The following is a 13,864-nucleotide window of genomic DNA, read 5'->3' as shown; positions in this document are numbered from 1 at the left end:
TACCGCAAGTCTAGTTCCCGTCACACTTCCTCAAGGTAGCTTTGCCTCATTTGGGAAGGTCTTGGGGTGTCTTAAAAAAAGAGGCATCACAGCCCTGCCCTGTTGAGATAGATGACTTTTGTTATATCACAGCTGTGACCCGTTTTGCTTTGTGGCCTTTGGATGAGAAGCTAAATAAGTTACCTCTGGTAGACCAGGACTTCGCAGGCTCAGGTTTCATTCTGCCCTGCCACAAATTCCTTTCTGTCTTGAGTCTGAGATGTTTGTTTATGGTTTTTGTTTTGAAATGCTAACTAAAACAGGCACAGTCCCTACAGTATTTTTTTTTTTAACCTGCTGTAGCCATAGTGTGTTAAATACATAGCTAAAATTCCCAGAGGAGACTCCTCAAACTATATTCTCAGAAACTTAAAATATAAAATGGCAACACCTTTAAATAGAATTAACACCTAATGTTCATAAGACAAATGTTCCCAGCACATTTCCAATTAGGGTTTATTTTTCAATTTGACAAATATATACTTAAATGAAACCCTGAAATTTGAAAGTTTACCTCATTTTGCTCATAGGTTTCATGTTACTAAATACTAAAAAAAATAAATAAATAAAACACATGATCTCACTCATTTGTGGAATATAATAAACAACATAAACTGATGAACAAAAATAGATCCAAAGACACAGAAGCATGGAACAGACCGTCAAACCTCATGGGGGGGGGGGGGGGGGCGGAATCAAACAAAGGACTTGTATGCATGCATATAAGCATAACCAATGGAAACAGACAGTAGGGGGATGAGGGCCTGTGCTGGGGGGCGGGGGGGGGGGGGGCAGAAGTGGGCGGGGGGGCGGGGGTCAATGGGGGGAAAAAGGAGAAATGTAATACTTTCAACAATAAAGAATTTAAATTAAAAAAAACAGCCCTGACCAGTTTGGATCAGTGGATAGAGCGTCGGCCTGTGGACTGAAGGGTCCCAGGTTTGATTCCAGTCAAGGGCATGTACTTTGGTTGCAGGCACACCGCCTGTAGGGAATGTGCAGGAGGAAGCTGATCGATGTTTCTCTCTCATCCCTCTCCCTCTCCCTTCCTCTCTGTATAAAATCAATAAAATAAATAAATAAAACACTAAAAAAATCAATTTCTACTGTGTGATAAGGTTTGGTTGTCAAGAAGAAAATAAAAAGTTATCAACTACTGACCCCTAGGATTATATCTTCATCAAGTTCTTCCTCCTTGTTCCATAATGGCCAACGTAAGGATTTGCCTTGTGAGTTCTCCGACCCCATTTACTCCAAAGCCAGGCATGAAGGAAGAGTTACAGTTCTGTCTTCCTAAAGTGGGACCGACCACATCTACATCAGGAACAGAGGCGCGGAGATATTTCCATTCTAGGGGTTCTTTTCTGGCCTTCCATTGTTGCACAAAGACTTCCCAGGAAAACCGCACTAAAAATCCACAGGGAGGCTGCAGTATCAGCCCACAGGAAAGATGGATGGGACGCATGGGATCACGAAGAGCAAGACATGGACCTGGGCCGGCCCCGACCTCCTGGCTCACTCCCAAGCTGCCCTGTGTCTGAGTCCGCCGGGCCTGCTGCTGCTTCCTCCTGTGCCCTCAGTCATCCCAACCTGGCCGTGGCGATACTCCCAGGATCTCCAGGGATGCCTGGAAACTCACAGAAAACCGTCTAATAAAAGAAATGCAATTCACTTTCACAAAACCATGTGCCATCAATATTAAGATATGTCACCTTTTTAAAAACCTTCATTGGAAGTAGCTCTCTGGAAGTCAAGGAGTCAAACCACAAAATCAAGCAAGTGTCCACACTGCGCTGAAGAAACAACAGAGGGGCTGGGAGTTACAAAGTTGAGCGGGATCAGATGAATGAATGTTCCCTTGGTCCAGAAACCCCGGACTCAGGGTCCCCGGCTCTCAGTACTTCACAGACCCGTTCTCTCTTACAAACACCTGAGGCCAAAATTTCTCTGGCTGAGTCCTCTGCCAAAGAGACTTAGTTAAGTGTGGAGGAGGTATGTGTGTCCACAAAGTTGAATTTTAAAAAATCGTATATATAGGGAAAGCTAACAAAGAAGAAAATGAGAAAGGATGGAAATTAGAATTAATATTAATTATCTTTTTACAATCTATTTTGTAGCAGGAATACTAGCCATGATATGCATACACACACACACACACACACGTACGTAATATATATGTACATTCATTCTCACCAATCCTCACTATAATACCTACTTGATAGAAAGCCATTAAAATTCCATTTTCACAGATGAGGAAACTGAAGCCCCAAACAACCAAGCAAGCTGGCTGCTCACAGTTCAAGCAATAACCAAGCTGAGATTTGAACAGAGGTTTACCTAACCCCAACGCCTATTTTCTATTTCCTAAAACATCGTGCACTGGAGGAGGGAGGAAAGGATACCCTCGGGCCTTGCTTGGCGCTACACCCTCCACTAAATTCTTCCTCGTGGTCGGCGGCGGCGTCAGAGTTAGGGCCCCTCTTAATCCTCCTGGGAGGCCAGCACTTCCATATCCCAGAGCTTGGCAGTATCTGTCTTGGACTATAATTAACTGCCTCAGCTAACTACCATCAGACCATGGCCTCTGTGAAAGCGGGGCCCCTATCTTCTTTATTGTGGTAGAAAAGGAATTATCCTGATGGCGGCTCTTACTTAGATGCCCCACTCTGTGCCCCAGTACCAGCTAGCTTTTTGCTAATTAAAGGTGAGGTGCGGGGCCAGCGGCATTGACACCACCTGGGAGTTTATCAACAACGCAGAATCTCAGGCCTGGCCCAGACCTTCTGAATCAGAACCCACCTGTTTAATAAGACCCCCGGGTGATTTGTATGCACGTTAACATTTCAGAAGCACAGTTTTTTTCTCATTTCACCCTCGCCGCAAACATAGGTGGTACCTATTACTATTAACAGCTAAGGAAACTCAGGCTTAGAAGTGGTAGCACCACTATATAGCACAAAAACCAAACCCCATAGTAAATACTTGAGTGGAAGGATGGCAAGGAAACGAGGGCTAAAAGAAAACAGGAATGGACTGGTTAAATGTCTGGCCTCTGCTTTTGCCTAGCTTATACCCATTGTGGCAACAGGAGGAGTGGGGCAGTGGTATCCATCAGTGTCACCCCCGAGAGCTAGGAGCAAAATCCTCCAGAATATAATGTGAAGGAAAACACATTACTGATTATAGCAGAGTTTAGGTGCCCTCCCCTTTCCCAAATAAAATACCAGCCCACAGATAAATGGTTATAGTTATACATTTACAATTCCTACAACTTAATGAAGAAAATGACAGATCCCTCCTTCTTTATTTTGACCCAAAATATACGAACTTGGTAGAAACTATTTAGACAAAGCATAACAAATAGGCAACAGGAGGGAAAGCCGCAAATAACTTCAGAGGCCTTTAAACAAGCTGTTTAACTCAATGCACTTATAGTGTTGGGGGAAGGGAGAGGGGGAACTTGAACTCAATAATAATTCACTCCCTTCCTAAGAACTCAAACTCCTTTACTGATGAGCAATTACTCAGGTAGATGAGGGTGAAGCCGAACAAGAAAATGAGTCCACATCAAGTTGTTTTACTTATATGAATAGCAGCTTCATCATTATTGTTTACTCCATGCCATTCATTCTTCTAAGTGCTTCACAGGGAGGAATTTATTCACTATTATTAACCCACTACACAGATGAGAAAACTGAGATGCACAGAAAAAACGGAGTGCAGATTTGACCCCAGAAACCAAATTTCTAATTCAAGTTTTTCACATTGGCAATTAACCAGGGTTGGGGGAAGGGAGGTAAGGAAGTGAAAACTGTCCGTTCTGTAACAGGCGAAAAAGGGACCTATTTTAAATTTTATTCTTTTCGTGTGGGCCCAAAATGAACACTTACTAGTGTTTACCTTGAAAGCTTTCTTAAATGTAAGTATATTCAACCCCACCCTGTGTCCATAAACCTTGTCTAAGCACAGAGATTTTCCATGATTTGACCAGGCTAACTGGCCAGGACAAGCAGCAGCGAGTGGGTGAAGCTGGCAGATGCTGATAAAGGGACACCTCTCAGTTCACTCACTGCCCACGCTCATCTGCCTAGTAGAACAAGCCAGAACAAAGAGAACATCACTCTCCAATGGCAACTTGCCATTGTGAGCCACGGCTCCTAAAGTGTTAAGAATGCAGCCTCATTCTTAGATGTTGGGAAACACTATTTTGTACTGCACAGGCTCTAAGAATGGGGAGGGTCCCCTCCCCCACCCCAAAGAACTCCCACTCGTACTTTTAAATTTAGTTCGAATTTGAATTCTCCTTTTCCGCTTTGCTACCAGAGCTTGCAAAGATCCTCCCAGATCCTGTGATTCCTAGAAAAAATTTTGGCCCCATCTTTCACTCACCAGCTAATCACATACAGACTCCCAGATTCACTTCTACTTGGCTCGAACTTATATGATTATGTAGACTTTTTAAAGGTCTTGCTGCCTAATTCTTCATCTTGATTAAGAGTGTCAAGAGTGGGGAACTCATCTGAGAGGTCCCTGGGCTCTCCGGTTGCTCCCCAGCCCCGGCAGAGGGCCTAGTAGAATAGATGATCAATGAATGAGTGACTGCTTTCCATGCAAAGACAAGTCAGATGTTTGAAAATTCAATTTTGGAGAATTCCGCCTCTGAGAAGGAAAGCTTTTAGTTATGCATGCATGCCTGACTCGTCCACTGTTTCTTCCTCAAATAATTAATGGAGCTTTATTAGGGCGCCTCCAAAATCCTGATGCTACATGCGCTGTATGGAACACAGCGTCACAGGAACCTGCCTCACCAAACGTATTTACCTTCCACTCACTTTCCCACATCCTATCTGATGGTATGTACACGCCAAGGCAGCACTGCCATCTCTCATGTCAGTGCCATAGCCTGAAAGACGTTAAACACACCCACATTTTTCAGGAATTTCACAATTAATGTCTGGAATGTGTTTTGGATTATTCTTCAAAGGATGACATAGTTGCCCTAAGATGAATTCAATATTTTTCCCTTCTCCCATTTGTCATTCTTTAGTCCTCCCACTCCATTATCTTCTCAGGGTCATCTGTTTTATCGATTTCCCCCAACTTCATAATGCCTGTCCCCTATGTCCCCCCCCCCCCCCCCCCCCGCAAGCTATCCCCTTGTTCATGCAGATCACTGCATTTTAATCAATCCCCACAAAACACAGAAACCTGCACCACATCACGAAACACCGCCTACACCTGGATATAATACCCGTCATTAAGCACTGCTCAGAACAATTTTCTTCACAAATTAATCTGCTTACAACTGCACTGCCAACATATTGCTTGTAGTAGACCGTCCTGGTCACTGTTAAATATGTGTTAATGGCTGCACATGTCTCTAGACGTGCTAGTGTTGCCTTTCTGGACCTCTGCAATTCCTTTGCCCAGTGTTTTTATGTGACCAGACTCCTCAGTAACAGTGAGGAGGACTTTGCAAGCTTGATAGTCCAAGTGAAGGTCAGAAAGTCCTGTCATTTGTATATGTGCAGTGAATAGTCTCTCCGTGTTCTGTCAATATTTACTTTTGGGAGGAACTAATTATTTCCTTCTTTACTTGCATTTCTCTTCCCATACCCTATGAATGTATTTTTATAGGCTCTCTGTTTGCTTCTAGCAGGCATGGCAAAGCTCATGCTAACTGAAGACTTGGAGAAAATGAAACACATTATGGCAACAGTATCAGAAAACCAGTCTGTTCTGTGCTGTAAGCACCCAGAACATATCCTTGATTCTTGTACTCACTGCCCTACGGAAAGTGGGTAGAAGGAACGTTAAATACTGAAGTTCCATAAAGAGGACACAACCACTGGAAAGAAAGTTGGTGCTCAACTGCGATACCCATCACCTGGATCTAACACAGCCACGTTTTCAGGGCAACGCCACTCAGCAAGCTTGCACCTCACTCTGTCCACACACGCAAGCCACCATCTGCCCTTTGTTACTTAGAGAAGATTCTCCTTGGCACCTCTCCCCACCCCTTACCAAAGCATACGTACTCTTCCACATTAGGAGGAAAAAAAAAATGGTCCTCACCCCCTTATCTCAACATGTAATCCTCACCGTCCAATCAGAACATTCTTCCTAGAAAATCCCCCTTCAGTCGCTTTTCAACACTCTGTCTTGGATCTCCCGAAGAGCTCTCCCGTCCAGTCTTCTTGCTCCACAGTTCAGAATCCAAACCTGTTTCTCTGGCTTCCAGGCGATTTACCTGGAGGCAGGCAGCCCAGCCAAGAAACAGGCCACTCAGGATGTTGCCAAGGGCACAGGAAGACTCACCAAATGCCTGGAAGCGGGAAAGAGTTGGGTCTTCCCAAAGGCCAGCACTCACTTTTTTTATTTGTTATATATTTTTACTGATTTCAGAGAGGAAGGGAGAGAAGGAAATACCAATGATGAGAGAGAATCATTGATTGGCTGCCTCCTGCACCTCCCCCCTCCCCCCTTACTGGGGTCGAGCCCGCAATCTGAGCATGTGCCCTTGACTGGAACCGAACCCAGGACCCTTCAGTCTGCAGGCTGATGCTCTATCCACTGAGCCAAACCAGCTGGGCCAGCACTCACTTTTTGGACTGAGAGAAAGCAGAAAAAACCATAGGTGTCTGGTTCTAGGCTCAATTTTTAAAATGCAATTATCTAAAACTTTTGTTATTAATAACTTAATGAGGATATACTCAATAGCAATCTAAATTATGCCCCCAAAAGTTCGAGTGTCGGTATCATGTGAGCCACCGGACCCAACTGTTCACATTATTTAACCTTTCAGAAAATATTTTTTCCTCAGTCTTCTTTTTGTGGAGAGGACTGTTCACTTATCCAATGCACACTTATTGAGAGCCTACGATGGACCAGTGTGCCTTAAAAACCTAAGGCATTGCGCCATAAGTTGGAAGGGGTCCATTTCTGCACTGATTTATCTAACTCACTCTGTGAACTGCAGTTAACAATATAATCCCTCACACACAGAACCAGTATGCGAAGTAACACAAAAATTACTGTAAGTTGGCAAACAGAGCAATGTAATTTATATTTAAGTTATGTCATCAAAGCAGGTAGGTTAGTCATGATAATATTTCTATACCAAGCAATATGCTTTCTCAGTGGAGCCAATTAAATAAGAAGTTTTTCAAGAGTTTTCATTAACAGATACAACCAGTAGGGGTCATTTTAGTGCAAAAATTGCAGCAAAAGAGACTTCAACATGAATAAAATATATGAATTCCTATTCATGTTAGTTATGATAACCATATTTCAGTGTGTGACTCTCTGAATAAAAATGGAAACTAAGGAAAACACTGGCCATTGAGAAGTTTCTTGCAAAGTAACAGAAAAACAAGAGAAAGTCGGCACCTTCTAAATAATTACTGATGTGTAAAGACTCCTCTAATTCTAAAAAAGAAAAAAGGTTACTCACTTAAGCTATGTTTTCCATAAATCTTGTAGTAAAGTGAAACAATGGAAATTATAGATACACTTTTGAAAATGCCTGTTTAAATCCAACCATATATCGTGCCAAGTAACACTGTCCTTCTAACTTTGGTTTCATAGGTTCAGAATGTAACTTGATTGCTGCTTTTAGAATTCTAAAAAAAAATAAAACAAAGTGCCCTGGACACACCATGTTGGTAGCTGAAAACAGGCCTGCTAAAAGAAAAGCGATGCTAGGGGGCATGAATTCAAATATAGTCATGGCAGCAACGATTTGAAAGGCTAATACCAAGTGCACGGGGTGTTGCCAGAAGAAAGGAAGCTATGAGGGATCGCATCATTTCAGAGGAATGAAAGGCTCACCAACCAACTGCCAAAATAACTATATACTCTGACACGGTGCTATTGTTGCCAAAACACTTGATTACGGTTCCCTAGGCTCCACATTTCCTCCACCAGAAATATATCACGAAGAAACAAAACAAGGGTGAGAATCTTCAGAGCCTCCCGAAGTCCTTTCTCAGAGCACAGCAGTTTCCACTGCATTTAACCCCGGTTCAGGTTGCCTGTTCTTTTCAGATTGATGGGGGGCTGGCTTAAGTACATTGTACACTCCGAGTGGCAGGGTTCAAAGATGCACCTTTTAGCCCAAGTCATGGAGGGTTACCCAAGTCAAACACATGAAACTGTATCAGAAGTTGATCTCCTGGCGGTTTTTCCTGATGAGAGACCTAAACACAAAATGGGACTTAACACCAGGTGAGAGGCGTTTGCAGTCCAGACGAATGAGCTCTTCTAACCCAGGGTCTTAAGGAGGCAGTACCCAGCCCTTCTGAGAAGTATTCCCTCTACTCACTGCCCACTAGCCTCCAAACCAGGAAGACCTCCCGGATTTTCCTGTCCAAAATCTAAAAACGGCGGGTATAAGTAAATATGCACATCTGTGTATTTAAGGGAAACCGCAGAATTGAAGCCTTTTAATACACCTATCAAATCCCTACCCGCTTTCTAGTATCCAGCACAACCAACACACATATTGTGCGTTGCTTCAGAAAAAAAAACCCTTCTTCTTTCCCTGTTTTCCTAGGTGCTGGCCGTGAGCAGTAAGGAAGGGACCGGGCAGAGGGCCCCTGTCCCTCCCCCTCGCCTCGCCGCTCCTCTGCTCAGACACTAGGGTGCCCCAGAACAGCACCATCACCCCCAACGTCAGCCCGAGCAGCGATCCCAGTTCCCACTGGTGCTCACGAGCCCTGCCCATCAGCCACATAAAAAGAACTCACTGCCTCTGTCTAGCCTCCAACCCAGCCCAGGCACCCCGAGGCCGAGGCAGGCGGGCCGGGTTTAAGGCCAACACCCTCCCTACAGCGGTCCTCCCGGGGAAGGGGAGGAGGCTCCACGCAGCTCATCTCTTTCTCCCTCCATCAGCCTCAACACCCCGTGCGCAACGCTCCGTGGAGAACAATCCTCGCTGTCAAACAGAAAGAAGGCAACCGGCAACGCGCTAGGAAACCCGCAGATACCTGATCTCCAACAGCAGCCACTAAGAGGAACAACTTTTCACTCCCAGATGCGAGCCCCCTTCCCCCTCTCCATTCAGCAGAGAGAGCCTTCGACCGTTTTCAATAGGCAAATAAATGAGTAACCACCGTACGTAACTTCCCCCGGGCTGCCAGGCGCCCGGGCTGAAACTGATTTATATGCGGAGGAGGAGGAAGGGGGTGAAGGAAGAGCGCAAGGGAAAAATAACCAGGGAGTCGCAGGGAGTGAGATGGAGACACGTCTCCTCCGCCCACAGGATCTCGCGGCCGGCGTGCGGCACTCGGTCCCACACTGCGCTCCCGTGGGGAGGGCGACGGGGGCCGGCCTCCCCGAGGGGCTCGCGACAGCCCCGCAGTGCCCCTGCCCGCGGCACCCCCACCTCGGGGCGCAGGGCCCGACCTCCGCGCGCAGCCCAAGCCCGAACGGCCACCCGCGTGCGAGCCTGTGCACGGCCGGAGGGCGACCCCTCCCACCCGCTCCCCGGCCTCCACCCCCGGAATCCAACCTCGCCGCGGCAGGCCGAGCGCGGGGGGAGGCAGCGAGCGGGAACGGAGGGGCGCGGGGCTCCCTCCCGGGGGCCAAGGAGGGGGGGCCGCCCCTTCTCCCGCGGAGTCCTCTCTCCGCGAAGTCTCGGCCAAACTTTGTTCTGCGCCGAGGGACGGCGCGGGCCAGGTGGGAGAGGGCCGTGGCGCAGGGCCCTACCTTCACAAACGCCCACTTCGTATTCGGTGATGGAGTCGCCATTGAGCGGGGGGCGGATGACACAGCGCAGCCCCCGGTCGCAGGCTCCGTGGAGCCCGTAGGCGCCGCCGCAGCTCTCGTTCCTCTGGCGGGCGCACATGTAGCAGCAGCCGCAGACGCCCTGCACGATGCTCCCCGGGCAGTTCCTGGGCTCCTCGCACTTGGACTCGTCGCAGGGCAGGCAGACCAGCGCGCGGGTGCCGGAGCGCGCCAGCAGCAGCAGCGGCCCCAGCAGCCAGACCAGGAGGTGCCCGCAGCCGGCCAGCCCCCTGCCCCCCGCCACCAAGTACATCCTCCTGCGCCGCCGCCGCCTCCTCCTCGCAGCCGGGCCGGGAGCGGGGCGGGCGCCCTCCCCTGCGTGGGGCACACGCGCCGCCGCCGCAGCACCCGCCGCCCGCGGTCCTCGCCGCCCCCCTGGGGGTCTCCGGGGCGCGCCTCCTCCGGCGGGGCGAGGCCCCCGCCTCCCGTGCGGGCCGCGCCGACCCCGAGCCCACTAGCGTTGGCGCCAGCGGTGGCTTCCCCTTCTCCTCCTCCTCCCGGGAGGGAGGGGAAAAAAAGAAAAAAAGTTTCCTCTCGGCAGCTCCGGTTCAACCCAAACTTCTGGCGGCGGCGGCGCTCAGCTCCAGCCCGGGCTGGCGGCGCCTCCTCCTTCTCCTCCTCCGCGTCGGCCGGCCCCGCGGCGCTAGCGGCAGCGGCAGCGGCGGCGACGGCGCAGCCCCCGGGCGGGTCCCCGCCTCCCGAGCCGCCGAGCGGGCGCGGAGCAGCAGCGGAAGGTTCGCGGTGCTCGCGGCGCGCGGCCCGCTCCACTCACTCCGGCGCGGCTCCTCCGGGCGCTTGTTTATGGCTGGAGCCTCCTCCGCCGCTCGGGCTGCGCCCTCCCCCATCCTACCTCATCCCAGGCCTCGCCCCCCCCGCGCCGCGCGCCGCTCATTGGCTGCCCCCGCCACCCTCCCGGCCGGCCGGCCCCCTCCCCCTCCCCCCGCCTCCCTCCCGGGCGGCCGGGCCCTTCCTCCCTCGCACGCCTCCTTCTCCTCCCCCTCCTCCTCCCCCTCCTCCTCCTCCTCCTCCTCCTCCTCCTCCTCCTCCTCCTCCTCCGGGATCCGGAGCACCGAGCCGGCCTTGAGGCCGAGCCTTTGCGCGCCTGTTTCCGCGGGCGCTGCGGCTCGGGGTTTGGGGCGCTCCGGCTGAGCAGCGAGAGTCGCACGTCCCGAGCGCCCGCCGGCAGCGGGGCCTTCCCGGGAGCCCCGAGGGCGAGACCTCCGGGGCCGGTTTGGAGTTCGGAGAGCGACGGGGTCCCCACAATCTCAGGGCCGAGGGGATTGTTGCAGCCTGGGCTGGGGCGCCGTCCGGATCGAACCCCGGGAAAGGGAAGTACATGCATGGAGCCTTCGTAAAGTGGATGCGAATCCATCTTTCACTAGAGCTGGGAATAGACTTTGTAAAAGATACTATGTAATGGAGTCTCGGGCAGCTCGGGGCGCCTCCAGCTAAGCTGCTGGGGAATTAATTAACTGCTTTAAAAATGGTCTGGGTAAAAAAAAAAAAATGGTCTGGGTAAATATTCCGCGGGGGAGGGGGCTGTGGGGGCTGCGGTAGCTCGGGTTGAATTGTAACTGTCCACATTCTGTATGTTTGGTCTCTCTGCTCTGTGCCGAGGTGCTATATTATGGGAGGGAGTGAATGGAAAGTAACAGAGCTGACTGTTCCTCCCCTGAGTAAGGCGGAATACTGGATGATCACACGTCTTGACATGACTAGACCCGTATATCTCGTGCATCGTTAATGTCATCTTAGAATGCCCTTTTCTTTCCCAACCTCGTGAACAAAAATGGTAGGTTTCAATTTTTTCATTTGTTGTGAATATATTAATAAAGAAGACGTATGGCCTTGGCCCAGTAGCTCAGCTGGTTAGAGCATCGTCCTGATAAGCCAGGTTGCGGGTTCCATCCTGGTCAAGGCACATACAAGAATCAACCAATGAATGCATAAATAACTGCAACAACAAGCCTCTCTCTCTCCCCCCCCCCCCATATCAATAAATAAATTTAAAAAGTAAGTCGTATGCTTAACATTCTTTATGATAAACCAGTTTAAAACAACAGAAATGATGAAGTATGTGTCCTGTGGAGATTGTTTCTCCTCTGTGGCTGTCAGAAAAGGTTCTCACAATGATCAGCTCTGTAGTGGCCCACCATGCATTCACAGGATGCGCACCAGAGTCAATGACATTAGTGAATTCACAAAAAACGACCTGGATCGGTGTGGAAAAAACAACCAGGTCCTGCGGCAGGTGTGAGGTGGGAATGGCCGATGGACTTTCTTACCCAAAACAGTCTGACTGCAGGAAGGTGGCAGCCAAGTGGGCCCTGAAAATCATGACTAATGAACCCAAGTTAATAGCATGGCGGTGTAAGGAGAAAGGAAACAGAGCTGCCTTTGAAACCCTCTGTTTGCGGAACAAATTTACAGTTATTATAAATATTTTGCTTTAACCACTCTAATCCTGAACGGAAAAGCCAAAGTTACCGGTGGAATATTCCCCAGTCGCTGGCATCAGAAAACTAAACCTTCCTACAATTATATGTCTTTGTCCTGAGGAGGGCAAGAGGTTCATTAACGATCAGTGATTGCCAGAAGGTAATAGAGAAGGAACAGTAGGAAGGGGAAGTGAGCATCCTATTCTCTGGAAGGTAAACCCTTCTAGAGCTGTTGGGATGACTCATTTCCAAGGATGCTGTGGAGACAATTCCTGCAATTGTGCAGGTCAGCTTAGATGACCCCGAAGGACCTCATACCCTAAGGTTCCATGGTTGTAACTACTAAGTGATAAAAATCATTTAAAATATGCTAGATTTCCTAGTAGCAAAATTCAAGAAAAGTTAGCCACACTACACTGTGAAACAGGGCTGTTTCTTGTACCCCAACTATGCAGCCGCGCTTCACGTGGGATTTGCCAACAAACTGTCATCATTACGCTGTGTTAAAAGGCCCTCTCCACTCTCGCAGAGGAGGTTATCTGTATTTCTGTTCAAATGGGAGCATAAAGGCATTTTTAAAACACAGCAGATAACATTGTGGGACTCAACAGGAAAAGCCAAGGTCAGGTGATAGGGGAAAATGCACAAAAAGAAAATCACTTCCCTTTGACAAAAAAGAGAGTAGTAATCTTTGTCAGAGTCTTGTTTTTTATTCGTGTTTGTTTGTTTGGCGATATATTAAGGGTTAGAGAAAGCTAGAGATTGAACACAGGCAAGGGACTATGTGGAGGTCCTCATCCATCCTTCTTAGGATTCCAGAGGTAGAACAACTTGGAAGGTAGATACAGGTTGATTTCTTATGGGAATTCAAGCCAGACTTAGAACTGGAGAGAGTCTTAAAACTTAAGATGGATGCATCAGCTCAAAAAAAAAAAACCCCTCAAGTTGCAGGTAGTCCTTTGCCAGAGAATAAGTCAGAGAAGCAAAGGAGAAAATAGGGTAATGACTGGAAGCCTAATAACTAGTGGCCAATAAACCTGCAAGGGCCTGGCAACTTCTGGGAACCAGAGTGTGAACTAGGAGCTCGGTTACTAAATAGCTGTTTCTTCCAGAAGCCCAGGCAATGGAATTGATGCTCAAACACAGGAGTCCCTCATCTTTAGAGACTAGACTGAGGATACAGAAGAGACATGGGGGGGGGGGGCGGGGGCAGGGCGGGGGGGGCTCCAACATGGTGCCATTTGGGGGTCAAAGGAGAAAGTGGACTGAGGGGGATTGCATAGACCCTGAAAGGTATGTACAAATATAAGAGTTAGAGTCATACGTGAAACATGGTTTAATGCCCCCTCCTCTGGGAAGAGTCTTGAGCTTCCCCCCTGATCTATTCTATAGCATTTTGTAAGGACCTCTGCTTGTAGTATTTATATTACAAATCGTTCTGTAAATAGCTCAGAACCCCATTAGATTGACAGCTCATCGGAGGGGGCCTAATTTATAAGAATACATGCATGTGTGAATGAGTTGAAAAAGGAAGAGAGGGAAGAATTACAGACCAAAAGGTATTTAAACATTCTTGTCTGTGGCCCTTGTCTCCTGGTTTT

The 13,864-nt window shown here is 48.7% G+C and overlaps 1 protein-coding gene and 1 pseudogene across 2 annotated transcripts in view; both read right to left on the bottom strand.

Annotated features, from left to right (window-relative positions):
- CRIM1 (cysteine rich transmembrane BMP regulator 1) overlaps nucleotides 1-10,162 on the bottom strand; it is a 179,594-nt gene extending 169,432 nt beyond the window's left edge. For both annotated transcript variants that reach the window (XM_070429003.1, XM_070429004.1), the window contains exon 1: nucleotides 9,748-10,162. In XM_070429003.1, coding sequence (XP_070285104.1) covers nucleotides 9,748-10,078 — 331 coding nt within the window. In that variant the 5' untranslated portion in view covers nucleotides 10,079-10,162. The remainder of the gene's footprint in view (nucleotides 1-9,747) is intronic.
- A 514-nt stretch (nucleotides 10,163-10,676) lies between these two features.
- The window catches only part of LOC139019618 (phosphatidylinositol 3-kinase regulatory subunit beta pseudogene), a 132,687-nt pseudogene continuing 129,499 nt past the window's right edge, over nucleotides 10,677-13,864 (bottom strand).

The sequence above is a fragment of the Myotis yumanensis genome, unplaced genomic scaffold, assembly GCF_028538775.1.
Source record: "Myotis yumanensis isolate MYYU_CA2020_CCGP unplaced genomic scaffold, mMyoYum1.0.hap1 SCAF_11, whole genome shotgun sequence".
Taxonomy (NCBI): Eukaryota; Metazoa; Chordata; class Mammalia; order Chiroptera; family Vespertilionidae; genus Myotis; species Myotis yumanensis.
This window is presented reverse-complemented; position numbering and strand designations above follow the sequence as displayed.